At 39.8% G+C, this 27873-nt stretch overlaps 1 protein-coding gene across 5 annotated transcripts in view; it reads right to left on the reverse strand.

The window, feature by feature from the left end:
* Positions 1-11110, reverse strand: part of EPHA6 (EPH receptor A6) — a 529864-nt gene extending 518754 nt beyond the window's left edge. For 2 of the 5 annotated variants that reach the window (XM_069785494.1, XM_069785492.1), the window contains exon 1: positions 9990-11110. In XM_069785494.1, coding sequence (XP_069641595.1) covers positions 9990-10095 — 106 coding nt within the window. In that variant the 5' untranslated portion in view covers positions 10096-11110. The remainder of the gene's footprint in view (positions 1-9989) is intronic. The other 3 variants (XM_069785496.1, XM_069785493.1, XM_069785495.1) reach the window with 2 other exon arrangements.
* Between the last annotated feature and the right edge of the window lie 16763 nt (positions 11111-27873).

Consider the following 27873-nt stretch of genomic DNA (forward strand, 5'->3'; position numbering starts at 1 on the left):
ATGTTTTAAACAATGGCCACAAGAAATGTTGGACTCCTTCCAACCACTAGCATTCATTTCTCTACACTAGATGAGATGCCCTTTAGATAGCCTATAGAAAAATCAAGTATATGATAACATCATTATATTCATCCGCATCAAGAGGAACCATTAACATGATACGGAATACCACCTGATTTCCTGGTTGACTGTTACAATCCCAGATTTCTTCAGAAGCAGTTTTTACAGAATACTGCTCTTTAGTAGACCTTTTCTCTTTATGCAGTATACACAGTAATTCCTCTTCCTTTGAATACAACATATCACTTCTAATATATACCATCTTACAAAGGCAAATTCTTACCTTTAGCATGAGAAGTTTCTCCATATTTCTTAAAGAAGCAAATTAAGCTAATTCTTTCTGAAATTCTTGGTCTGGAAATCTGTAATTTAATGACGTTTTTTATCATATACCAAAATCACAGGGTAAACGTTCATACTATTGTCTCAGCAGCAACAGAGTTTGGGTCTCCATCGCATCTAATGGCAGTCTGAGTGAGAGTTTGGCCAAGAAGCTCGCGTGCGCCACACCTCTCATCATGTTTCTTCATTCCTAAATACTAACAGTATTCCTATTTACCCAAATTAAATATTCCTCTAAGAAATAAAGTCCACTAAACTGAATGATTAACTCTAACATAACCCTCTGAGTTGGTGTTCCTACTGTATCATTCTGGCATGTAAGCATTTAGCAACTTCAGCAATACAAACAAAAGCAATCTAACAGACAAAGGTTTTACATTTCCCTTACTCTCCCCTTCAAAGCTCTTCAGCAGACAGACACAACAGAGTATGAAGAACTGTGGAATTTTATATGGTCCCACTTTGTTTAGCAGAAAGTGCTGGATTCAAACCACATTTTGAAATATGAATCCCTCATCCAAATGCTTTTCATGCAATCCATTTCCAGCCACAAAGAATGGAAGCACTACAGAAAAAATGGCTAGGTCTCCTTTCATATTTTTTTAATATGTCCAAAATATATTTGAACAATTCTAAATTTTAGCAGATTTTTTCCTATAGAATCCTATTTTAAACCAGCAGTTTAAAATAGTGGAACCCACTGGCAAAACCAGTCTGGGAAGTTTCAGAGAGATAATCACTTTTACCAAGATTAAAATGCTAGTGCATTATTTTATGGAACGCTTTCTAATTCATTCTTTTATTCCTTTATTTTAAGCTAAGAAGCAACCAGCAGCCAGAGAATACAAATTACAGCAGCAAGTGTACTCTAACCAAGGGTCCCCAGCCAAGACAAATCACTCATTACATGCATCAATGATACTGTTTGCTATATGTGACTTTTCCCCTTTTGTTCTAGGTGCAGAAGCCATTAAACGGATTGAGACGGTAGAGCTCCCAGTAAATACACCTTTTACTACCTCCTCATTCTCTGTGTGTACCTTCACAGTAGTTTGTTACAGATGGTGCCTACTGCCCACCTTTCTTTTTGCATAGACGTGACACAGCACTGATTTCATTCTAAGCTAAAACCTGTATAATTTCAAAAACCTGTTGGCATGAAGGAATGTTGTATTACAAATGCAGTTAACATATCTGTATATTAAAGTGTTCACCCTGGATTGCTATGCTTATGTTAGTGCTTCTCATGTAAGTATTGTTTATGCTAACCAACAGAGCTGCACTGACCTATGAGGAGCTGCTGTGAATTTAGCCCTCATTAATCCGGTATTGCTCTTTTTGGAGAACCTTTCAGTAAACACTAGACACCTTCAAAGACTGTCTGAAATTCAGTCAACTTAGAACAAATAAAACCACCTATCTTAGGAGGAAAAATCTCTATCAGCTTCTTACACATCTACCTAAACACAAACCAAGAATTTCTATTAAAGAGTATTACACCCTTAAATTCTTGTTTCTTCCTAGAGACTTTAAGTAGAATCTTAAAATACAAACACGTACAACACGGGGGACAGCAGAAGAGGGAAAAAAGGAAAGCAGGTGAAAGGAGAGAAGACGATAGACCTTTTCCACGTTTCTTATGCTGGGACTGTTTTGTATGAGCTGGTGCAAGGACGAGAGATCCATGGATAGAGGCCAGCCCTGGTCATCTATCTCCCCCTACAGCAGTACCCTGGAGACTGTGTGAGCTTCTCTGTTGCATCAGCCCCCCTCAACCCCCACGTTTTCCAGAAGAGTATTTCAAGCAACATTAACACCACAGTTAAGGAAATGTTAAGGGTCATGAAGCTGGTGATCAAATGAATGAAGCATGGCCTTCCCTGGTGGGTAATACAAACAAAATCAGGATTTAATCTTTGCTCAGAATTTCAATTTGTCTCCTTCTTTGCATAGAGATAAATCACAGTAAAACAGAACTTTGAAACATGGTGTAGCATTTGGGAGAGAAGTGTATGTGGGGGGAGTTAGGGATAAAAGCTTGAAAACATTGGAATAATTTAAAAATATATTTTATAATATCCTATTCCTTATAGATTTCCAGAAAACAGGAAAAAGAGTCAAATCTAAAGTTCTTTATTTTGATTCACTTTGTTTCAAGTCTGTTTGACATTCATAGTTTGTTATGATTTTTAATAATGAAATGTTTCTAGGGTTTTGAATCAAGATTTCAGAACTGTTGTTAAATGTGAATTTCACCTTTTTATATAGAGAGACAAAATACATTTTAAATCCTCAGATTATTCTACAGAAAGGAAATTTTATTTTCAATCTAGATACAATTTCCTTATAAAACATGTTTTTGAATTTTAAAAACCTGACTCTACTGGACTGTCAAAAGAAATGTCAGTGAAGAATATTACAGCATTTTTTAATCTAGTCTTAAAGATCAAAATACCCCTACTTTCTTTAAATACACATAATAAAGCCTCAATAATTATGTGTTTGGAATGTGAATAGATTCACAAAACAAAGCAATAGTATCTGCTTGCATAAGGGTTGAGGCATACTGTGATATACTGTAAAACAATTGTTTAAAGAGCATTAAACTACTTGTACAGTATCATAAAGGCGGGGGGGGAGCCACCCATACATTGTTGGGGTAGTGGGTTTTTTTATTATCTATAAAAGTATCTAAAGCATCATAAAAAAACCTCCATTGATTAAAATCAATAAATCTCTAATTATTAAATTATCACCATGAAAGTGTTCAGCAACTTCATGATTTTTTACAGGATGATAGAATTTATTCCAAACACAGAGACTCAAGACAGTAAGTGACAGAAATGCTAGCATACAGAAGTACTATGTTGTGGGTGAGGTAAATCAGCAAAATTTTCATACTGACTAGGAAAAACTTTAAGGGTTTTTGTTTTGAGTTTTGTTGGGATGGGTTTGGGTTGTTGTTTTTTAATACAATGGATTAGCAAGCTTCAGATATCCATATAAAACATGCAGTTGATTTAAAGCCAAGATTCATCTTTAAGCTGTGTTCTGTAACACATTAAAATTAGTACTTATGTTACAAATGGACGGTGGATTAATTGAAGTGACTTGCCTTTAACGTCTACCTATTTTGAACAGACTTGTTCCTACATGTGGGAATGATCAATAGCCTACCTATAAAAAAAAAAAAAAGGTGTTGCAAGATTGATAATGAAAGCATCTTTGCAACTAGTATAAGGATTGCTGGAGTAAGTGTAGACTGCAAGACTAAGGGGATTACAAGAGAAATGCACCAGCTGAAGATAATTTCACTATTAAATTTTACAAGCTTTTGTATGGTCTGGAAATATTCTGGCATCATTACAACAGAAGACATAGTGATGATTACTTTAAGGAGTAAGTACAGAAATGGAAAGGAGTGTTTACAAATGCATTTTAAAAGCCCTAAAAATAATTATTAAAAAATATTTAGATCTTTAGTTTTTTAACAGGTCATACAAACCTATTCCAAGTAAGAAAAGCAAACATTACTAGAAATTTCCTGAATTTTACACAAGTTGCCAAGATAGAGGTTCACAAACCCCAAAAAGATAAGGAAGTGGCACTCAACAATTAGAAAGTAATCTAAGAGAAAGATCTGGGGAATCATTTTCTCATAAAGTTGAGTAAGTTGATTTGTATAGACCAGAAAAAAACCCTGCAAACGATTTCATGTTTTTATCATGCAACAGAAATCTTCTTTTCAGTGGTAATTCTCAGTTCCAACACCTTACCATAAAGATTGTCGTATCATTTACAAGTTCAAAACCAGCTTCTGAAGATGTATCGTTCACAATAGATAGGGGTTTTTGTTGACTTCTCCTGCATGATAACATGGTTCCTGGAGGTCAGAATAGATTTTTGGACAAATAATTTCTTTCCTTACTTGTCTATTTCCATACTATTTACCATTCCCTCTCTCTCTCACCGAATTCAGCATGTTAACGGGCATAACAAACAAAAGGCCAGCCTCTTCTTTGCGTCAATGTCAAGTTAGAGAAATCCAGCAATCCTAATGGAAACATTCCGTCTTACACACACAGCTGGAATAAGAACATATCTTAACATAGCTATGCCATATTGGGATATAAGGCCAATAAAATGCTTCTCATATTGCACCTGCATATCAGTTTCTAAATATTGCTAATCAGTTTAAGGAGATTTTAAACATGCTTGGCTTTTCATTTAAAAAATATTTAGCCAACAAACTGGACACTAACTTACTCTATATCTTACTGACATACAATTTACGGAACTTTTACACTTTTTCCTAAAATTCTCAAGTGGGAAGTCTAACACCAGATACCCTAAACAAACTGTCAAGCAGAGTTCAGATCCAAGTAATTAGATCTAAAAATACATATCTGGAAACAGAGAGGAGATTTCTGTAAGAAAAAAACCCTCAATTTCCTGCATGCTTTTTCCTTCTCTCATTTGTAAACTATTTGACTTGCCAACAGAAGTGTTGTCTGGCCAAAAATTAACTGTTAAATTCATAGGAGGATAAGAATGGTCATTCTGGATCAAACCCAAGGTATATCTGATCCAATACTGAAGGCCAGCTTGAGAGCAGCCAGCGGCAGATGCTTTGAAAAGGACCTCAGAAGAGCAGGCAGATGCAGGACAGTCATCCCCTCTGCGCTGGTGTCAGTCTGGTTTCTAGGAACTATGCTGGCTTGTTTCCTGACGCAGGCAAGATGCTGGCTGGAACTGAAAACACTGCTCTCTGAATAAATCGTGAGAGATGGAAAAACCACTGCTCACTGTCAACTATTCTCTTCAGTTTGTTTTTCCCATATTTCGTTACAACATTTAGCTTAGATTTTTACTTGCCTCCTTTCTCAACAAGGCCAAGTTGTATACTTTTGGAAACGCTTTCGTTCCTCCGTGGTGTTTTCACACCCTCAAATTACATGAGAACTACTGTACTGACTTGGTTTTAAACCATATCTCCTTAAACTATACATTTTTAATATTTCCATACCAATCATTCTCATTTGTCCAAAACAAATTAACAAAATATCCAAACAGCAGTCAGTACTGCCAAATACAACACCAGGAACATATCATGAAGCATTAATTGCAAAACTGTTCATCTCATACCTATGGTATACAAATTGAGCCTTTCAGATAACAAGTCATTTCATGCGTATCTAAAACTGCAGAGGTTCCAAAGTCTTCATTAGCACTCAAGTCTATATGGATGTGGGACACACAGGTAAAAATATTTTTTAAAAATTCTTAATAGCTTGAAAGTAAAACATGATTTTGCTTATGACTATCTACACACTTAAAAGGGAATGACACACTTTTACAACAACAGTTGTAAACAGTTGCAACAGTTTTGTTTATTTAATTTTCTCATTTTTCCGTAATGACGTAAATGCTCACGAAAAATACTAGCTGGACAGCTGCAAAGCAGAATCCACCACGACAAGTACCATACAGGCAGCAGCACAGCCGTCTTCTACCTTAAGTCCTCAAAGTAAGAGATATCCTCTAGCAGTAAAACACCATTCTCATTCAGAGAGAAGTTCAGTCTCTACAGACGCTTAGTCCTTGGTCTCCTTATTGCTACAGGAGAATTCTGAGTGCTGTATTCAGAAAGAGTGCTTATCTGTGATGGATTGCACTTATGTAAAAATAAATATGTGAATAAAAATAAGCCAACTTCTTTGAACTGATGAATAACTCAAGGTCATTAGTAATCTGTCTGAGATTTTAATACCAGAATCAAAAAGCTTTATTACCTACTTTGAGCTACCTAATTTACATCAAGTGTAATCATTGTGAAAATAAAGGCTATACAAATTTCGGAACTGACATTTGACATTATTTCTTACGTCAATTTTTTTGTAAGAGGAAGAAAATGAATGCAGGTGCCTTTTAGAAGGAAGCATAAAAAGACCAACCTTGCATAACCTGACAAGATGTATCAGTACCTGGCAACTGAAAAAGCAACAACTTCCTTTTACAGTTCACTGATAGACATGACACATTATAAACTCTGCAACTTCTATAGTTTACTTCAGAAATTAATTGTCTGGTGACACATGACGGCAGATACAGTTTGCAAGAAGCCAGGGTACACAAATTCTTTCTGGTTTACATATACGTGGAAACACACATGCATGTATGCTTAGCACAGGATACCTTCGAACTGTTACCTGATGTGACCTTTATCTTAAAAGCTCATACACGTTTTACCCAAAGAAGTTCACAGCTCAGATGCTATTATCTGTATTTTTAGGTTTGAGAGTAATTATCCAATTCATTTGTGTTCTGGCAACCAAACACCAAACCTACAACATAGGCTGAAATCTTGCATAATAATGCAACTTGTTCATAACTGGATGTCACGGACAACTAATGAAAATTTAGATGAACACACAAGCACTCACCCTACACCATTAATTGAGGCTTATGTTTCAAGCAGTTGTTTCAGACTGCAGCGGTATGTTGTTCCTATGCAGCTCCAAGGCCTTGCCTACCTGCAGGGTTTTTCTTAGCAGTAAAAACCAGCCCTTGGCATGGTCATAATTTGTTTTTTAACTTACCACTCCATTAAGATGAATGAGTAAGTTCACTTCCTTGTCAACAGTATTGTTTGTGTCTTCTTTGCTACATATACTGTAAGACACCACGCATTGATTTACTGGGTGAAGAATGACAACCTGAGTGTCTTGGAACTATATATTAAAAAAAACCAAACCAAACCCTCTTTCTTTCTGTTTGAGGAAAACAAAAAGATTAATCCCAGCATAGTAATAACAATAATAATTTATAAAACTGTAGTATATTAATTCTCTGAAAATCATTCTTTGATAACAGGAAATAAACCATTAAGAACGAAGTGGAAGGGCTGTCTGTTTATCAAGTCAGATTAATAAACTTATTCCCCTTCCTTCTTTTTCACCCAAACTGTCAAGAAACCCAAACAAAACATTCCTTTGCAATTTAGTATTAATGCTGGTATGTTTGTAAATACAAAATAGAAGACCAAATCTATCATATAGTAAAGCCAAGCTAAGTTATTAGTGAAAACCCAACAGCAATTATTGCAAACATGTTTCCAAGAAATATATTCTGAAAATATCACCTTATGAAAATTTAAGGGATTTTTTTTTCCTCAGTTAACTGCACAAGCTTTCAAAAAAATTCTTCACAGGTGGGATTCCAAATGTTAGTAACTGGCATTTTAAACTTACACGTTTAAGTGTTTACACAATGGGCAACTTCTTTATTGTACTCATTTTCTTTCATCCAATTCCTGGATTTAGAGAAAGTCATCATTGAAAGCAGACTCTTTTGCTAGCATTTTATTAATCGGGGGGGGGGGGTGCGTTTTGATGCACCTGTATTGATTCAGTAAATTTTCAGTTCACCTGTGTTTTGTTGAGTTACACTTATTATTTGACTTCTATGGTACAATGACAGTACCAAAGATAAGAAGTCTCTTGCTTTATTGGAAGTTTTGAAACAAAGTGCAGAAAGAGAAGTTATTCAGAAGTTGGGTAATTCATCAATGCTCTATGCAGCCAATATCTCAATACCTGAACTTGTTGGGAAAAGTTATGTCACCATCAAAAAAACCGCTTCATCCTTGACGGACTTTTCTTTGGGCTAAACTGTTTTGGTAACTGTTTTCCCCATTTTTCACCTGCTTTTTAAAAATACTATTTAAATATTACTAATTTAACCTCAGGAATACAAAATACTAGTTTAGAAACCTAATCTAAAAATTCTTTACCTTTGATGCATATAGGGTGTCTTGGTTATTCTATAACACATGCAAATAGATTTTTTTTTTTTTTTTAAGCCGCATTCATGTGTCCTGTTAGGCCTTGTGGTAAGGTAGCAGACATTAGCCTGCACTAATAAGAGTGACATAAAAGGAAAACTGTTCTCTGCTACTCTGAAACTGATGTCTTCAAATCATGAGTAAGGGCAAAATCTAATACAGCATTGATATGACTGTATGTTATACAATCACAAACTGAAATTGTTCATCACATTTAGTGTAGAAGAGATAAAGGTATAATACTAAACTTGGAACGTCCCTGCCATAACTGACCCTGATTGCTCAGGGTATTTGTGGCCGTACTACCATATTTTCCTATTTTCTAGATATTTTATTCCCTCTTCTTACTGTTAACCCATATAGATACAATGAACACTGAAAATGGGTTGTAAAACAGGCATGTGAAAATATATGAACTATATATTTGACAGTACTCTACAAGTAGAAACAGTTTGTTTTCTCTGATTATTACTTTCCACCCTAGCCATTTTCAGCACTCTTTTCAATAACAGCAGGTAAAATAATTTGTCAGAAGCATCATCTGGAGCTGCCATTCAGCTCCCATATTTTCACTCATGTCACGCTAAAACCCCACAACACAAAAGCTGAATTGTACAAAAATAATATTTTTTAATAAATAATAAAAGTAGGGAAGCCTCCTCTAATCTGGGAATAGAGGCATCCTACGTCCTCCACAACTTAAGTGGACAGATGTACATTAAATGAACACTTAAGGAAATGCTCTGCTCTATCCAGGTGTTTGATAAAATATAACATGATGTTTCACAAGCAGCTATGGGGGTTTTATCAGGTCTTCCTAATAAAATTTGATATCCTCCGTATGTGTTATGCATTTTTATTTCTATTTTTCTAAACAGGATGATTCCCTTCTCAATCTCGAGACATTTTTCTTAAATGCACACATTCCAACCTAAAGAATTAAACTACTGTCTCAGTAAGACCTGATGAGCATGCACCTCCGACAAAGACTTGAAATGGGATTTTTTTTTTTTGGACAATCAGACCGTAGCACGTCAAAATTAGTTGTTAAGGACAGTCAGGCACCTCTGAACAGTTCGCTGACGAGCAGCAATTTCCCTCAACGCGCCGTGAGCTCTCTCAAACCCCTTCTGAAGATGCTTTGCGGTCGGCAGGAGTCAAGTAAACCTTAAAACCACGTTTCAAGTAAAAAGGCGCTACCGCTCCACCTCGCCGGGAGGTAACTTTCGGTTACCCGCTGCTCAGCTGCTCGGTCACAAGCCCCGGCGGCGGGGGGTGACTGGGCAGCGCCCGCAGGCGCCCCGCTACCCCCGGCAGCCGCCGCGTTACCTCCCTGCCCCCGGCGCCGCTCGGCGGGGGACGGCACACCTCGCCCCTCCCGGGACGCGGCCGGCGGAGGGGGGGGCGGCAGCAGAGCCCCCCCCCCCCCCCCCCCGCGCCGAACACCCAACTTTTGCGGGGTCGCGGGCGCAGGCGGCAGGAGGGGGCGGCCGCCGGGCGGCGACCGTCCGCCGCGCCCGGCCCCGCGCTGCCTCTGCCCCCTCAGCAGCCGGCAGAGGCCGAGCTACGGAGAAGGGCCGGCGGCAGCACCGCGCCCCAACGCCCCGCCACGGCCGCCACCCCGCTTCCCCGGGGCGGCGCCGGCGCTGCCGGGCGCACCTGCGCCCGCCGGCCCCTCGCGCTCCGCGGCCGCCGGAAAGTTGGCGGGAGCCCGCCCGCTCCGCACCCCCCCGGCCGCCCTTACCGTGGTTGCTGGCGACGTGACCGGCGGCGGCGGCGGGGCGCGCTGTCAGCAGGGGGAGGAAGAGGCCGACGCTCCAGAGCAATCCCCTCACCTCACAACACCCCATGGCTGGTGCCCGCCGAGCGCCCCGCGTCCGAGCGCCCCGCGTCCTCGACCCGCCCAGGCTCCCCGTCCTCCTTCAGGCCAGCGGGGAACGCCGCCGCGGCGCCCCCGCCCGCCGCGGTCCGGTGCGGCCCGGCGGGTTGCGCTGTCTGCACTGCCGCCGGGGGCTGCGCGGGCCGGGGCGGGCGCATCCACCGGCGGGGTCCCGGGGCAGGGCGGCGGCCCGGAGGGCGAGGGCGGGCGGGGGCGCCGGGAGCCCCCCGCTGCCGCCCTGCCGCGAGGGGCGGCGGCACTGGGAGCCGGGAGAGCTCCGGCAACTTCGAGGCGGCGGCGGCGGCGGCCGGGAGGGGGGGGGGGGTCGCGCCCCGCTCCCTCCGCCGGCTCCGGCCGGTGGCAGCTTCAGTCCCGCAGAAGCTCCTTCAGCAGCCTCCTCCGCGGGAGCAGCCTCCTCCCCCGTCCGCGCCGCACGGCCCCCCGCATCCCCGGCCGGAGGCAGCGCCGAGGGGCTTCGGTTTCCCACGGTGGAGCGTCTCGCCCCCCGCCGCCGAGCGCCCGAGGCGGGAGGGGGACGAGGGCCGGGCGCCTCCTCACGCTCCCGAAGGCATCAAGGAAACTTGCGGGGCGGCGTTCCCGACCCCTCCGCCGGCGTCCCCGGCTCTGCCGCTCGCCCCTCTCTCTCAGTCTCCGTCTCTCCCCGTCTGCCGCGGAGCAATCAGGAATCAGGCGGCTCTGGTGTGATGTTCGCTGCTCCCTCCTGATTTGCGTGCCGCGCAGCCGGCTGCAGTTTTTTGGCGCCGCCGCCGCCGCTCCCCTGCCGCCCGCGGAGCGATCGCCCCCTCCAGCGCGGCCGCGGGGCCGCCCCGCTGCGCCCAGCCCGGCGGGTGCCGGGTCCGCCGGGAGGCCAGCGCGGCCCCGCGCCGGGGGCGCTCCGGCACACGCGCCCCGCCAGCCAACGGGGCGGCCCGGCGGGCGCGGGGGGGGCGGGTGGGAGGGAGGGCGAGCCGTTGGAGCGCGGCCCCTCCTCAGCCGCCCTCCTGAGGGGAGCGCGGGGGTGCGGGGCGGTGCGGTACGGGGCGTGCGTGAGGCAGGCGAGGAGAAGCGCCCCCCTCGCCTCGCCGCTGCCGGCAGCCCGCAGGTCAAATGCGGCCGCTTCAGCGCTAGAGGGGGTTAGTTGACAAGGCAAGGGGAAGGGGGGAAAAAAAAAAAAAAAGGAAAAAAAAACCCAAACCAGCCCGGCCGGTGCGCTCCGCTCAGGAAGGGCCGCGGCGGCGGCGGTGGGGCTCCGCCGTTGCTGCCGTTTAAAGGCGCGGGGGGCGGGCGGGCTGCGGGGCGGGGGCTGTGCCCTGCCCTCGCGGCGTGGGCCCGGGTTCGGGCCCGGGCCTCCACCGGCAGGTAGCGGCGTGGGCGTCTCGCGGGAGAGGGGGACCCGCCCGCGGCGTCACTAACTGGCGCGAAACGCAGCGGCTGCCGGCTGGGCGCCGCTCCTTGAAGTTACCCCGAGGGGGTGCGGGGGACCAGCACGCGTGAGCCCGCCGCGTTTGGGCATCCCCGAACATTCACTCTGGTTTTTTTGTTTGTTTCCCGGGGGGCTTTGTTGGTTGGTTGGGGGTTTTTGTGTGTTTGTTTGTTTGTTTACTTTCTCGGTCAGGTAATAGGAGCGTGTGCCGGGCTGGGGAAGCCGACCCGGGCAGGAACGTGAGGGGGTGTGTGCCGGTCAGATCTGCCGGCTCCGGTCACCCCCGCCAGGTCTCCGCGGCGGGCGGGAGGCAGCGCTCGGGCTGGGGGTGGGCTCGCTACGGAAGCGCCGCACTTCAGCGCGCCCCAGCCGCGGGGCCTCTTCCTTTTTTTTCTAATCCACCGAGGATTTCGGTTTCAGGATTTGTACAAAGTCGGGGAAAAGCCCATAGGAGGATACTCATATCCGTGTTTCTGAATATGAGTTCCTGAAATCAGGTGTCTGAATCCCCACGTAGCAGAAAAAAAGCTGTCTGATTCCCAAGGCTCTGAGTGTCTATGAATCCCATTGAAGTCAAGGGGTAATGCAGCTACAAGATCCTGCACCAGAGGATGTCAAAGTTCCTGCTGAGGTGCCTAAATAGATGTTCAAAGAAGCTGTGTATGCAAACAATTCCTTCGTAATGCAAGAATAGAGAATATTTTTTAAATTATTAATTTAAGGGTTATTTTCAAAGGAGTTGTTCAATGAGCAAAGCCAACACAGGATTATGTATTTGTGCTTTTTTAGAGGGATTTTTTTTCAGATTACAGAAGGCCTACAATAATGCAGTGTTTCCCATATTTAGCTGTATTAACAATGTCATATAAGGAAACAGATCTTTATTCAAAAAGAAGGTTAACAGGAAAAGCTTCAGGAAGTATTTATAAATAGTGAAATAGTCATTAGTATTTTGCCTTAGTTTCATGGGGGGAGGTAAAAGGCGAAAGTCCAATTTTTAGAATTTGGGGGTTGGGCTAGGTGACCTTTAAAGGTCCCTTCCAACCCAAACTATTCCATGATTCTGTGTGTCAGAATACTGTTCTGTTTTATAATAAACGTGGTCAAAAGACATTACAAGATTAACTTTTTGGGGTAGTGAGTGAGAATTCAGATTTTTCTTCTTTTCCAACTCTCGGTTCAGTTGTAAGATGCTTCTCAACCAGACTGCCAGAAAAAAAAAACTTGTGCAGGACATCATATTTAAAGATCCCCCGAATTAAGATAAGTCATTTGGACCCCATGCACACTCAACACCTCTGCTTGTCAGCAGCCTCTGAAAAAGACTTTTCATGTGTTAATGCAAAAGGACAATTCGCACAGCAAAAGTAAACTGAGATTCCTTCCCTCACGCCTGATGTTGCGTGATACAAATTTGGGCTTTTTATAATAGGCTTTCCTCAGACAGTCCCAGTAACGCATGTATATATGTGTTTGTATGTGTGCGTGAACTTTCCATACACTTCTGTGCACTTGTGCATCTCTGTGTACACCTACATACACATCAGGTGGGTGTGCTGCACATTATGCATCCTTACTTGCCATTAATGAAGCCAAATTAGACTTCTTCAAGGAGCTTAGAAGGTCTGAGTTACCACTTCTTTTACATGTCGTGTCAGACTATAGCTGAATACAAAAAGGAAGCAGTGAAAGATGTGATAGGAGCACAGAAAAAATCTTCTTACGCTTCCTCTCACATGCAAAGCACAGCTTTGCCTCCTGGTAGCCTTGAACTCCACAAGCCACAGGAAACTTAGGTAACAAAACAGCTAAAAGGGATGGCATTTTCTCTAAAGTGTCCCTTCACCAACTTTTAACTGGCTACAGAATTTCCAGGGAACAACTTTGAAGAAACACCGCTCATTCCTCTACACACAGATTAAACTTTTATAACCTTGTGTATTATAAATTCTAAATTAAATCTTAACCACCATGCTTTAATCTTTCAGATGTATGCAAACATGCTAAATGTAACAGAGGACAGCAAAAAAAAATTAAATACAAAAAGGTAGAGTCCTATTTGTATATCCATTTTTGTCTGAAATTTAAAGCCACTTAGTAATGTAAACAGTGCAGCAATAGATTTTGTAAGGGATAATTGCAGCAGGTAAGACAAAGAAGAGGAGCCACAGTACCTTCATCCTCAGATTTCTAGAGAGTATGTTTTTGTAGAAGCAAGGAAATTCACGTATTCGCATTCTTAAAACAAACCAGAATTTGGTCTGTCTTGGGAAGAGAAGAATACCTTTTCTATTTTTACTTTTATTTTCTTAAATAAAGGTATCATCTTTATGTTAAAAACAAGCAAACAAACAAACAAGAAAGGAAATATAGCATAGGCATAGAATCACACATAATAGGCTGTCCTTTCTTCTTTCAGTAGTTACCTTTACATAGTTTATCTTTAATGTATTGCAATTGTGTTAATTACAGTAAAACTGTGAATTCCTGTAAAAAAGCCATCCCTTTTTTATTAAAATTCCACATAATATAGTGTTGTGTTGTGTGTTAGTCCTTTGAACCATCGTTCACAACTGTATGTGGTTTAGTGTGATCAAAGTAAGCATTTTAATTCAGACAATGACAAAGAACAGATTTACAATAAATTTAAAACACATATTCCATGCAGCACTCAATAGGATTCACTGATGTTAAAATTACTGTAATATTTGGACCAAGATGCCTGGATTAGGATTTTTTAGAAGAGTAACACTAGCACATATTGACCTTAACTATAACATGCATACTAAGAAAAAATACAATGTAATCCCTTAAAGTCTGAGCCAATAGCTTTTTTAGTGAATAGAATACAGTGCCGATTTGGCAGTCTAACCAGAAATGAACCTTTTAATAGGATCTGTCTTATTCAGGGTTATAAATTACACTTTCCCGTAAAACTGAAAGTGAATTCTGTTTTGTTATACATTATATTCTCGTTTCTGTAGACTTACACACTTGTTTCTTTGTTTGTTTGTTTGAGTGGGCCTTTTAATTTACTAACATCTTTAATTTTTAGCATATTTAATGACCGGCTGACACTAGATTGCTACTGATACTTTTCCTTCTTCCTACCGTGCCCCCACACATATCAGGGGAAAAAATTAGAAGCTTAATAAGGTCTCAGGCTTATTACCTTCCCTATTTATTATTGATACAGAAAAAGATAATGAAAGAAAAAGGGATGATAGTCAAAAAGAAAACTGTATATTCAAAGAAATCTGCTAGAAAGATAGGAGTACTAAAAATAGGCTGAATAAGTATTTGAATTCTGACATTACAAATATTATTTGAATTACAGAACTAACATCATCACTTTAGTCATGAATTTACTACACTGCAGAATATTTTCTTATAGGCAACGATTCTTACACATATAGGATCCAGGAAAGTCGTTTGCCGAGTCTTGCCGGTGAATTACATAAGTTATGTTACCAGATCACATTTTTCTTTACAGTTGGCTTGTATATAGTTTGCACCTATTCTGAGCACACAAATTCTAATGCTCTGCACCGTGTAAGAAGGTGCAATTTAATTAAGTGACAATGAACCAATTATACTGAACAATGTTTTAAGGAAATTACTGACAAAATGTGCAGTATAGTAGTTTCATTCCCATCTTGTTACATGCACAAGCTTTGAATTGCCTCAAATTATTTTTACACTAAAACTACTAAATCACGATTATAAGATTATGCGATGTACAAGATCATAAAATGTTACACATTTTTCAAAGTTTACACATTACAGTTACAGAAGAGCCTATACGACAACCCTTTCTTCATCTCCAGTGTTTCTGTTTGCATTTCCATATTAATTTGTAAAACAAAATATCCAAATCTTAAAGGGGTGATACAGGCAAATCAGTTACCATGTTTTTCACTTGCACTTTCTTCAAGTAACTGTAATTATTTGGATTAATAGGCAAAGCAAAAGATACAGTCTAAGAAGTTTATGTTTTGCAGGAAGGTCTAATAGTAATAGAATTGTCCTGGAAATCTTTCAAGAATAACAAATTGGTTGACAGTAAGTATTTTCAATATTTAAATTTAGTGAGTGGAATCTTGCTGCAGCGGGGCAAAAGGATTCTAGATAAAGGCAGCAGAATGAATTAAATCACAGATCCTGAAGAAGAGGAATGGAACATCTAGATCACAAAAATGTAATATTGTGGCCTTACTGACAATGGAGGAGCCAAAATTTTGCTTATACTGTTGGCAGAGGTATTGTCAGAGATGTAGCTATGACATCTGAATTAAAATACAAGAGAGAGCAGAATTACATACTAATCAAACTTGGGAGTCCAGGACAGGTAAGCTTTTATATAAAGGCTTTATCCATCTCAGTCAATTAAATAATTCCAGCTGAATTAATTGCAAATTGAGTTGGGTCTCAAAATGAGAAAGTAATTTTATTCACAAACAAAATGCTTTGGAAAAAAGAGAAAAAAGCTCTAGTTACTGGAGAGTGAACCAGATTCTATTCACACTGCCCAAATAGTCCCCTTGACATAACTGAGAGTGATGAAGTGAGGGCATACTTCAAGGCTGTGTCTAAACTGTTTATCTCCTGGAAGTTAGAAGACTTACATTGCATTCTTAACAGCACATAAATCTTCTTAGGTTCTTTTCTAAGAATATTTAGAACAAATTAATGATTGCAGTGGGATATTTCTTTAGTAATTAGAAGTAATAGTAAATAAACCCATAACTGAATGTATAATGGTAGTGGTATAAACATTCCGGGTTACATTAAAAGATTATATGCCCAGTTTTAATGACTTACGTTTCAAATTGCCATTGAAATGTTACTGCTAAAACTTAAAAAACCCATATTTAACAGCTTTAAAAGAGACTTAAATTTAAATTTGTACCCTTTTATGAAGTGACAAGAACTTAAATTTTACACCATACTCATAAAAATGGTGAAACCAAAAGTGAGGTCAAAAAGATTAATTCATTTTGTAGGTTGTGACAAAACTGAAGTTTCGCTTTTGAATGCTGTTAGGTGTGGAGAAATTGGAGCTGTCTGTATCTAAATACTCTACTTGAGTTTTATAATACTTTAGAAAAATGGAAAAAATTTCACATGCTTTAATATATATTGCTTCTGAAATCAAACCCTGTGGCTATATACCATTTTACTTGAACTAATACTGTATCTACTTAAAGATTTGAATCTTCCTGATTGTTTTTCCCTTTTGGTATTGCTGCCTTGTAGATGAAAATGAGAAAACACCGAGGTTGGCTCAGTACAAATAACAATAAAGGCAAACAACCAGACTTATTATAAAGACATATCTTTTTGTCCTTATCCAACTACAGCTTAATGCAGAAATTGCTTCAGGCACTAGAGCAGACGTGTTTATCATTACCACAGATTAATGTTCTCTTTGAACAGTAGCTCCTGTTCATGCTTGCATTGTCTTACTAACTGGTGCGATGTGATGTATACATTTCTGCACATTAAGTTGAGCTAATCTCCTCTATGAGAAGCAATTGTTCCCATGGAAAACTAGCAATAGGATGTAGTAACTATATCATACGTGAGACATGGGTGGCAATTACGTCAACATAACTGATATAATCTGAACTACTCCTGGAAATGATGAGTCAAATTATTTTCAGTTATATGCAATGGTCCTTCATATCACCACCAAACTAATCTAGTGCGATCACTTAGTCTTAAATTCTACACAAAAGATTTTAACTGCAACTAATTTTGAAAAAGCATTAGCATCAAACAAACTATTCTAAGTCTGAAGATGTCTGTCCTTGGCACACACGCAAACTGACATATAGGAAGTAGCCGTTCACAAAAACTTCAGCAAATTTGGACTTCTCAAGCAACCTTTACTTTGCTCTTAAAACATGAAAAAGACATCTTGGAACACAGTCACAACCTATTAATGGAACTTTGCAAAATAGCAATATGTCATCAAGTTTACTTTCAATATTCACAAAATGTCTAACACTTTTAAACACAATTAACATTTATTAGTGTCAGAAGCCCTAAAATTGCAGTTTTGCTTGGACATCATGTTGCTTTCCACCAGCAATGACAACTCATTTATTAGACATTTGAGGAATGCATTTGGATGTCCAAGGGAATTTTGCACATAACTGTAATGACACGCAGGATTATGCCTTCAGACCTACCATTAAATATTTATGTATGTGTATGTGTGTATAAAAGTATGTATGCACATACATATTTTAGCACATATGCTAAGTTTTTCAAATATGTGACCTAACACTGCAGTTCAAATGGTTGCTCTTGATTTTGGTAATCATAAGAAATTATCTGTTTTGTGAGGACATTAAGTAGCCTGCATATTCTAACTATGCATTTGGAAAATTAACATTTAGGGATTGTTTAATTTTTAAATATTTTTAAATTTTAAAGATGATAAAATTGATAACAAATTGCAGGCTGATATGAACTACTATAGGAACATCCTCAAAGTCTAGCTACTTACATAATTTTCATATGTGAATTTCCCGGCTTTTTACATTCTTATCATTTTTATGAATTATGTATTTACATTATTAGGTGCTGGGTAGTGACATTGTGATCAGCAGACCCTTTTCAATACCTGTGGATACGGCTGTATTCCTAGAGACATCTCCCCTTCAAACTTAGCCTGATTGAAGGTCCCCTGTATCTGTCTAGAAATAAAGCACATCATAAAGTGGGACTGGGCTAGACTGCACTACAGGGCAAGTTCTTAGGCTTAATGCTTTGAGTGGACAGCCCTGACACCCTGAAAATGCCTACAAAATCTCTGAAATTTATCTTCTACGCTATTCTTTCTCCCTCAGACTACAATGGCCTAAACTTCTTAGGAAATGAAGTTAGTGTTGCAGGGCAAGGGTCCAAATGCTGTTCATGATAAAGAATTAAGAGAATTGTTAAAGAATGCTGTTATGTGCCAACAAGCCTTATTTATAAAACCTCGGAAATTCCATTTGTATTTTTTAAAAATAATTACAGTTGAAACAACAAAGACTCAATTGTTAAAAATAAAGATTTGAGACTTTTGTCTTGTGAATAACTATTGCGGATTTTTTTATATTATTAGCACAAAATGTGTTTTAGTGCCTGATACCTGCTTCATTCATTGCACAGTATTAGTAGCATTCAGGACTGTAAAATCGAGTGAAGCAGCAAGGTATTACAAACATAACTTATTGTATGAGTTAGAATGTAGCCTTCAGGAAGACAAACAAACCTTTGCTACAGCCTTTTGCTATGACGCCAAAGTCACGGAAATCAATGTTAATTGCAGGTAGCTGAACTGATCCTGTAGGTGGGAGCTGTCAGTAATGGGTAAAACAGGTAGTGACCAAAGGTTGTGAAGTTTAAAAACAGTCTCATCCCTTTGTCCTGACTGTGAATGCCTGCCTCCTTGTCTGTCTTCCTATAACCTTCCATTCTAACTGCAACCCACTTTTCTTCTATGAGCGTAAAGGTTTTCAATATATTTCTTGGTTGCTTGATCAGACACAACATTAAGAAAACATGGGACACGTTACTGATGGGAAGTAAGAAACAAAAGACCTTTCTAAGTTTTGCAAGGCCAAAGCCATTATGATTTTAACTAAAACTTTGGTAAATGAGAAAGAAATTGCTACACATTTTCTGATTTGACCCACACTTAGCAACTAGTTTATGGTACGATGTGGTATGTCAGACTGCAGGTTTGCTTCATCCAATTTCCACCAAATTAGAAGGACAGATATAAAAGGAGTCTTTGTAACAGGAGGTTTGCTTAAACCTTGAATAAAAAGCAGATGCCACTTTCCACTGTAATATATTATTGTTTAGGTCTCTTCAGGCAGGTGTGACAGGTTGGGCTAAACTTGAACAGAAATTGGAAAAAGAAATTATTACACTACTGATAAATCTGGCACAAATGAAGTGAGATTCATCACATAATATATCACTACAGAGGGGAAAAGCCCCAGAATTACTAAAACAGGCATTTTTTAAAAGTCATGGGTCTAAGAAGAAATCAGTCAAGAAAATGCATATCTTGTCAAAAATCTATGGGAAAGGATTTAAATTCCTTTTAGCAAAAAGTCAAGTAATAATAATAGTAAAAAAAATGAAAATCTAAGGTGTGTGTATGACTTAACTTTGTGGCAGTAACCCCTTGGAGGCCTTACTTTGAACTTTGAAACTTCTCTGCTTACAGTGATTGTCTCTGCACAGGTATCTGTTGCTTTATCTTTGCTATGACTCGTTATTTCTTAAGAACTTCTGCCTGACTTTGCTAGCTAAGATCCTTCACTGCCACAAGGTCAGCTGGCCACCTCTTACTAAGCTTTGCAGTGTTTTCTAATAATGTGAAACAGGATTTTAACACCTACATTCTAGATGTATGATTGCTTCTATTCATCAGGGTTTAGTTCACAGTATAATTTACTACGGTGCTGTGTAAGTTATATAAAAAACAACTGTGTGCATTGGCTGTTTAAAAAGATCCTATCCAGGCTTAGAGGTACTGAGGGTAAACAAACAATTTTCTTTAAAGGCTTTGAGGAACAAGCGTTGTCAACATTTTATTCCGTACATTTTATCTCCAATCCACAATACACAGCAAGACTCGTATTGGGACCATCCTGTCCACTGAAATTAGTGGAAACTGACAGTCTTTCAGTAAGGCTATGCATTTGATCTTTAAAATATGATTTAAAATCAAATAATTACCTCATATAAAACAGAAAAGGTTCTGCTTTGGTTCCTGAAATCTATTAATTTGGATCACATTAAATACTTTGTCAGCTTTGTTAATAATTGTTAGATAACAGAAGGATGAACATAAATTATAATGCCCTCCAAAAAAGTTTCAAAAGAGTCTACCTGGATACCAGCATGATTTTTGTGAACAATAAGATATTTCTGTAAATACACATAACTAAGTATATTTGTTGTAGTCATTGACTGCTGGTGTAATAGGGGAAAACTATGACAATAAAGGGTAGCTGGTATATCTGAGAACCTAGCAACTGAATTAGTAGCTTAAATCTTACAATATTTTATAGCATTATACAGTATATATCTTATCATCTTTTGATCTGTGATCTTTATTTAATTCCAGAATCTGAAAGAGATATATAATCACCGGACATAAAATGCAATAAGTGGCAATTAAATAAATATGCAACTAGACATTTCAATTTAGGAAAAGTAGCTGCTTCTGAGAAAAAAGAGGTTTTGGAACAGAGCAAATCTACTTGAACTGCTGATCGTGGGATAAGCGGTCCATCACAACAATTCAAGTAAACATCTGAAATATTTTGGTACAATAGTAGGCAGAAGTTAATGCTTTTTGCCCTAAGAAGCGTTAGGGTAAATGGTGTTCTCATGGAGATGAGGAAGGGGAAATAAAATAACACTACTGACACTGCTTTAAAAATTCTATCACTTCTAACTAGTTTGAACAAAGAAGACTATTTTCAAAATGCAGAATACTAAACCAGTTTAAATTGGTTTATAGTTAGAAGCCAGAAAAGGGTGAGAACATGGAGTCCTTAACTTCTTAGTATTTCAGAACTAACAACCAACCTAACACACCTTACTCCAAATACTGTTTTCTAAGACTGAAAGGCCAGTGATATCATCAATGCTAATTTTTCAGGAAAAGAAATTAATCTTAAGGATGCATAGTATGAATAACATGAACACAAGCTGAACTGTTATAGTGACTATCAAATGAGTTTAAAGCTGAATGTTGTTCTACTTGTTCAACTGACAGATTTTAAGTAGTATATGGATAAAGCATGAGAAGCAGAACTAAGCTTTTATGGTTATCTATTACATACAAAATGCCACTAGAGGGACTTGTACAGCCAAGAGTAACTTACATGAGCTTCAGAAAGAATTGTGGATAATTTATTAACAAAAATGGAAATATGAATAAGTAGTTATAGCTATATTTTTTAATCACACCTAAAAAGAACTCTGCCTTTCCATGTCTGTCTTTTCTTGTCAGCATCCTAATTTTTTTGTAATATTGATATCCTGAAAGACAACATCAGGAGCATACCTTTAAGATTATCTATATCACATAGCTAAAAGTAGATTTTGTTTTGACTTGGTTTAAGTACCTTTAAAGTTATTCTCACTCCCCGGGGTTAAAATTCAATTTGTGCAATTTGAACAGTTCATTTGTTTCTCTGCAAGTGAGGCAATGTAAAACAGTATGCATAGTCATCATATATATAGACAATTAATATTCCATGAGGTGAAGGGATTGAAGAAATTTCAAATGAATTTTGAGAAGAGGTTTTTACAGTCATCTACCTCCACCACACGAGTAAGCTGCTAAAATGGAATAAGGAATTTTCCACACTGCATTTATAAAATGAACACTTGAACTGCAGTAAAAAGGTATTTTTGTCCTTTCAAGTTTTTCTACGGATCTGTTTCAGGTAGTAAAATATGCAATATTAGTCCAAGAAAAGAAACATTGTATTGCTATAAGTAAGAAATTAATTGACAGTAAAGTATGTAGCCAAACTATCACAAAAAATATTTGTGTAATTGCCTGCTGTAAAATTCAAAGTGTGGTTAAAATACATTGATAGTTGGCTTCATGTTTATTCCAGACAATGTCCAAATTTATATTAGCAGGTAGAAAATGAAGTGGGTAACAACTGAATTTTATGAGAAACACATTTCATGTGACTGTTTACTTTGATCATTAAATGGGATATAGCCAACTGAAGTTTGACTATAATTTTAGATTTTTTAAAAGTACACTTCCAAAAACTTTAAAATCAGTATTCTGAAAGTCCAGACACAAATGAGTTGAGGTATATAAGACAACGATAATTTTGGGCTACTGAAATGGCTGGATCTAATTCAAAGCGGAAAGTAGCATCTCTTTCTATTACCTTTCTAGTTGATGCAAGCTGTGTTTATTATATCTAGAAAAATATTTTTGGCAGAAAAAGAAACACCTTGAAAACTTTCCAACTCAAATTTGAAAGTAATGTTATATTGCACAAAAATGCATGTTATCTAATGCCTTTAAAGGACATGTTCTTATTTTCAGATTGAATCAAATGGTAAAAACTTGAGAAATTTTTTGTATTAGTGGGAGAGTAAAATATTACAGTAGAGAAATTATTGGAATCAGTCTACAAAACTTTATTAGTTTAAGAAGAATGCAGAAAACTTTAATGTGGTTCTTAAAATGGAACAAAAGAACTCAGAAAAAATATTGCTAGTTTGATGAAAAGTTTGGTTTTATATAATTATCTCCTCTTCATATTTTTTACAACAGTTTTATTTAAATTATTTTTTGCTCATGAACTATCTAATGACAGATCCAATATTTTGTGTGTGTGTGTTTTTTCTGTTAATTCTTATAAGGAGTACTGCAAATTTGACAGTAGAGCATTAAACTAAGTAGATAACTGACCTCACCATACTCTATGGAAAGAAAAACAATGAAAAGAAAAATCCTGTCAAACTTAATTTAGAACGTTTTGATTAAATCAACAGCATAAGTAAAGCCTTCCCACAAGGAGTTTCCAGTCACATATGTTAATATGCAAGAAGCATACATGGCAAGTTCTGTACTATGGTGGTTACATGAATCCAGAGATGATAAAAACAAACTTTAAAGAAGACAGACATTTAAAATCAGGAGTAAAAATTCCTACCATTTCCCTAGCAGGGCAGTTACTTTTAGGGAAGCAACTATGTCTAATTTATCTTGCCAATGAAAGTACAGGGAAATCTTGAGCATTGGCAAATGGGAATCTCTAACTTAAAATTCGTTAAAAGACGGAGGAATGCAGTCATGGCACGCAATTGAAAACACAAAAATCTTAATGCATATAATCTAGTTGGATATGACTGTATCATTGTACCCAAAACTGAATACAATAATATATATTTATTGGCTACTGGGCATTCAAGTGGTTTCTTCTAACCTTTGGTCCCTGAAAAGTCAACACTCACCTTTACCTCAGATCTCGTGCACTTCCTGAGTATGTAACATACACTTAGCCTGGAAAGATAAGTTGACTTTTGCTGCCTGTAATAGCTACTCACATATACTAAACTACTACGCTGTCTCTGATGGTTATCATATATTTTTCTCTGTATTATCTTATGCTATCTACTAATACCTGGATTTACTAAAAGAGGATTAAATGACAGGTCTACACTCTGACAAATTCAGATTATTTTTTCAAAATTACAAGGCACGGTGGATAAATGTATCTCCTGAAAGGTTACATAAACCAACTGTGTCTTGTAATATTTCCAATTCTGTTATAGTTTCAGGTTTTGGCTATAATTAAGAGAATCAAAAAGAGTATGAAACCAATCATTTGAGAGTGACCAGGTAAGGAAGAACTAAATAAGAAGACCTGGCATAAGAATATTAGCAATACAAATTCAGAACTTAACTAAATCCAGCCTGTATTAAAACCATGTATAAAAAATAATTTGTTAAAAATGGTTCCTATTGAAGAGAAACATTTTATTAAATATTTTTTGCACATCTTGAAGTGAGCATTTATTTGAATAATTCCACAGTGGTTTAGAACTTTGAGTTCACTGTTCATATATGCTCCAGTTTATGCTTTTCGTGCCTGATTATCTAACCAAGTAGGATAAAAAAATGCCCCAGGAAGGTACTATTTTCCAAAATTCAGCAGGATGCTTTGATTATCAATCTCAGACAGTTTCTGTACCACTTTGTCAGGTCACTTTTAAGGGTTGCACCAGCAAAGGCTGCTCAGCCTGGTGTTTTTGTTTGTGTGCAACAAGGCATACCCCTGTCTCACACATGCAGCGAGTATTGTGTGCCACAAGCTACATTACCTGTTCAGCCTGGTTTACCCAGCCAAAAGTAGCACCATTCCCTGAGTCATGGACATCATATCTCAACATCCTTCAATGTCTGTATTTCTTTGACATCCATATGTATATTATTTTATCAGTGTAGGCTATGAGAAAGATACTGGAGAGTTAGGAAATGACAAGGGAGGAAGCAGAAAGCAGAGCCAGTGTTGAAGCACTAGAACACCTTGTTCTCCTCCTTTACACCTCTAGCCTTCCATCACCTACTTATCCACATACCATCATTTTTAACAGCTCATCAGTATTTGAGTTGCCAGAAGTCAGGCCAGAAATGGCAGGTTTTGATGGTTCTGGTCAAGTAATATAAGCCCTTGCTATGGAATTACCATATGGCTGCAGAAAGGCATCATGGGCTTGTGCCACACATTTCTAAGCTCATGCATGGGTGGTATACATTGCCTCAGAGAGCGAGGTGTGATTTCAGTAATGGCATCAGTAAGGCACACCTACCTATCCAGGGTCCCACAGAAGGACGCAACAATTCATTATAATTATCAAGGTGTTCATTCATTGAGTTTCTGGTCCTCAGCAATCACAAGTGGTAATTTGAACATCAAACATCACCTCCATTTTAAGAACTTCAGCATGTCCCAGCCTCTCCCCACAGAATGAAGGTGTCTCTCTTTTTTCAGTATTTGTGATTATTGCCTGCTGCCATACTACGTGTTCTGAAGATTGTAGTGCCCCAAGGAAATTCCATTACATTCTCAATGTCCTACAGGAATTGGTTAGATGAGCCTTTATAAGATATAAGGCCAGCTGACACTACCTACAAGCTTGATGCTGCTAAGAATAATTCTGTCGGTTTCCCCATGGTCTACTGCAAACCATAAAATCTGTGAGAGGATTGGAAAAGCTCCTGAGTGTATGAAGGAAGGAAGGATGCTCCACTGGGCTCTTTTGCAGCCAGACACACAGTACCAGTTCAGCCATCACAATATCTATGGCAGTTATTTCTATTTCTGTGATAGGTTGCCTGAAATATCCAATCTACCTCTATCAAGGAAGTCACTCTCTAAAGCAGGACACAAAACTGCAAACAACCATCCTTCTATTTCAGCAAGGCTTCGATAGATAAGTAGCTATGGAAATGGGCTGAGGGCTGAGGAGTGAGCGCTGGCACCTGTAAGGCCCCCAAAGCATCTCTTCTTCTGGGGGTTTGGCTGCTGGGGGTCAGGGCCAACTTTGGGAGAGGGCAGCTGACAGCTGCCTTCCTGCTAGCAGCCATGGGCAAAGTCCCCCAGACAGCACTGCCACGACGCCTCAGCCAGGGCCCTTGTTCATGAGAGCTGTTTTTAAGCTGAGCCTTTATCTCTTGGCTCCTACCCAAGTTACAGCTCCTGGTGCATTGCAGGCTGCGCAAAGCCAGGAGACTCTGACTGACTGGCAGGTTTCCTTCCTGGCTTCACCCAAACCTGCCCCGTCACCATGGACCTGCCCCTGCCACTGGACTGTGTCTGACCTGTTCACTGACACTGGGCCTAATCCTGACCCTGAATTGCTGGCTGATGTTCCCAGCCTGACCTCAGACCTGCCTCATTGCAATGGACATGTCTGCCTCTCACTTGAACATGACTGCCATCCACCCTCTTGTGGCTCCTTTGGGTTGGGGAATTGGGAGCAGCAAGGGCTACCCTGGGGCAGCAGGGGAAGACCTCACCTGCCAGCGAGTAGGGCGGGTTGGGGCACAGCTCGGGGCAGCCCCAGCCCTGGGCATTGGGCACCTTCCTAGGGACTGCATGTTGGGTTGGGGTCAGCGCTGGGCTCAGCAGGCCTATGGCTGGGTAGGGCAGGACGGCAATGCGGTGGGGCTGCAGCTCAGGCAGGGACCAAGCATGAGAGCCTTGGCCAAAAGCAGCTCCTGCAGGCAGAGGTTGGCCCCAGCTGCAGCCTCCTTGCAGCACAGCACTGTTGGGAACCTTCCCGCCATGGCCAGCAGCAGGATGAGGACCACCCTCAGCTGCACCGTCGCTGAGCATAGCATCCCCACCCCCAGGAGTGTGGATGCTCTCAGGGCCCTTACAGCAGCCTACTCTGAACCTTGGACTTATGCTTGTTTCTAGTGCATTGTTCCTAATACTAGCCCCACTATACCATAACTCACATCTTTTCCAAAAATCCCATGGAATACCCCAAATGCTTATCTGGTTATTTTGAGGCATCAGTGACACCTTTGTGAAAGGCAATACTGGAAATGTTGTTCTTTGCAGAGCTGAGTACTCCAGACAGGAGCAGTCACTGTGCACTTGTAGCCTGTGTAGGGAAAAAACATTCATATTTCACATAATGCTAAGTGGCCATAATGATTAGCACCTGCGCACTATAAATGCAAAACCCATACTGAGAAAGCTTGTAGCTAAGTTCTACAAGCATCAGAAGTATGCAATACTGTACTTTTTAAACATACACTTAATAAACCCATGTTCATCTTCCAGGAAACAGCAACTCAAACAGCAAACACATCTCTTTTCTCTGCTGAGAAGACCACTTGTATAGTCTCTTCAAGCTGATCTCATCTGCCACAGTGTGTGTCATGATGTACACCTTTTCCCTCTTTCCCATTCTACCTAGATGGAAAACTTGCCCTATAAGGAGCATATAGCTACACAGGACATCCTCAGCTACATCTTTTTCAAGCCAGTTAAAGAGCTCTTTTGCCATTCAGTACAGCTGCATTTGACACAACAAGTAATTCCTGGAAGGACTAAAAAAGAACTAAGAAAGTTTTTTGGACATCCAAAGTAAAATTTACCCCATTAGGCATCCAGGAAAAGCAAAAGATAGTACTGGACAACTTTAGCTTTTAGGGAGTTGCTGAAACATCTATTTCAGAGATATTAATCCAAACTTGATTTTGTTATGTTACAAATATCTGAAATTAGGAATAGAGAACTTGCATAATTAGAGGTGTTGATGGAAAGCTATAATTAATACAATTTTCACTTTTAAGTGGATTAAATGGAACAGTCATTTTTTTACATCATCTGACACTATCTAAAAAGTGACTGTTACTAAAGGAGTGTAAAGTGGGAAAAGTGAGAAAATGTAAGAGAAGTAGTTCAACTTATCCCCCATTCATTATTTTTAAAATCTCTGTAGAGGTTAAAATTCAGACAGATCACAACATACAGAAACAAAACAGAAATAATGACTCAGCTAGGTAGGCTAGCCTTTGAACCTAGCTGCTGTCTTTTAGATGAAGTAACACCAGCACTAACTTTTACAAGCATTAACATTTAACACGAATTGGAATATCAGAAAAACTTTTTGACATTGGGAATTTAAGAGCACATATTAAGACAAGCCACTTCTTCCACCTGAGAATTTAAATGCTCTCACATTGTCTCTCTCCCTGGCCCTCTCCTCATTTCCTTTTCCTTTCTTGGAGAAATCTGTTGGAGTTGA

The sequence above is a fragment of the Haliaeetus albicilla genome, chromosome 6 (genome assembly GCF_947461875.1).
Source record: "Haliaeetus albicilla chromosome 6, bHalAlb1.1, whole genome shotgun sequence".
Classification (NCBI taxonomy): domain Eukaryota; kingdom Metazoa; phylum Chordata; class Aves; order Accipitriformes; family Accipitridae; genus Haliaeetus; species Haliaeetus albicilla.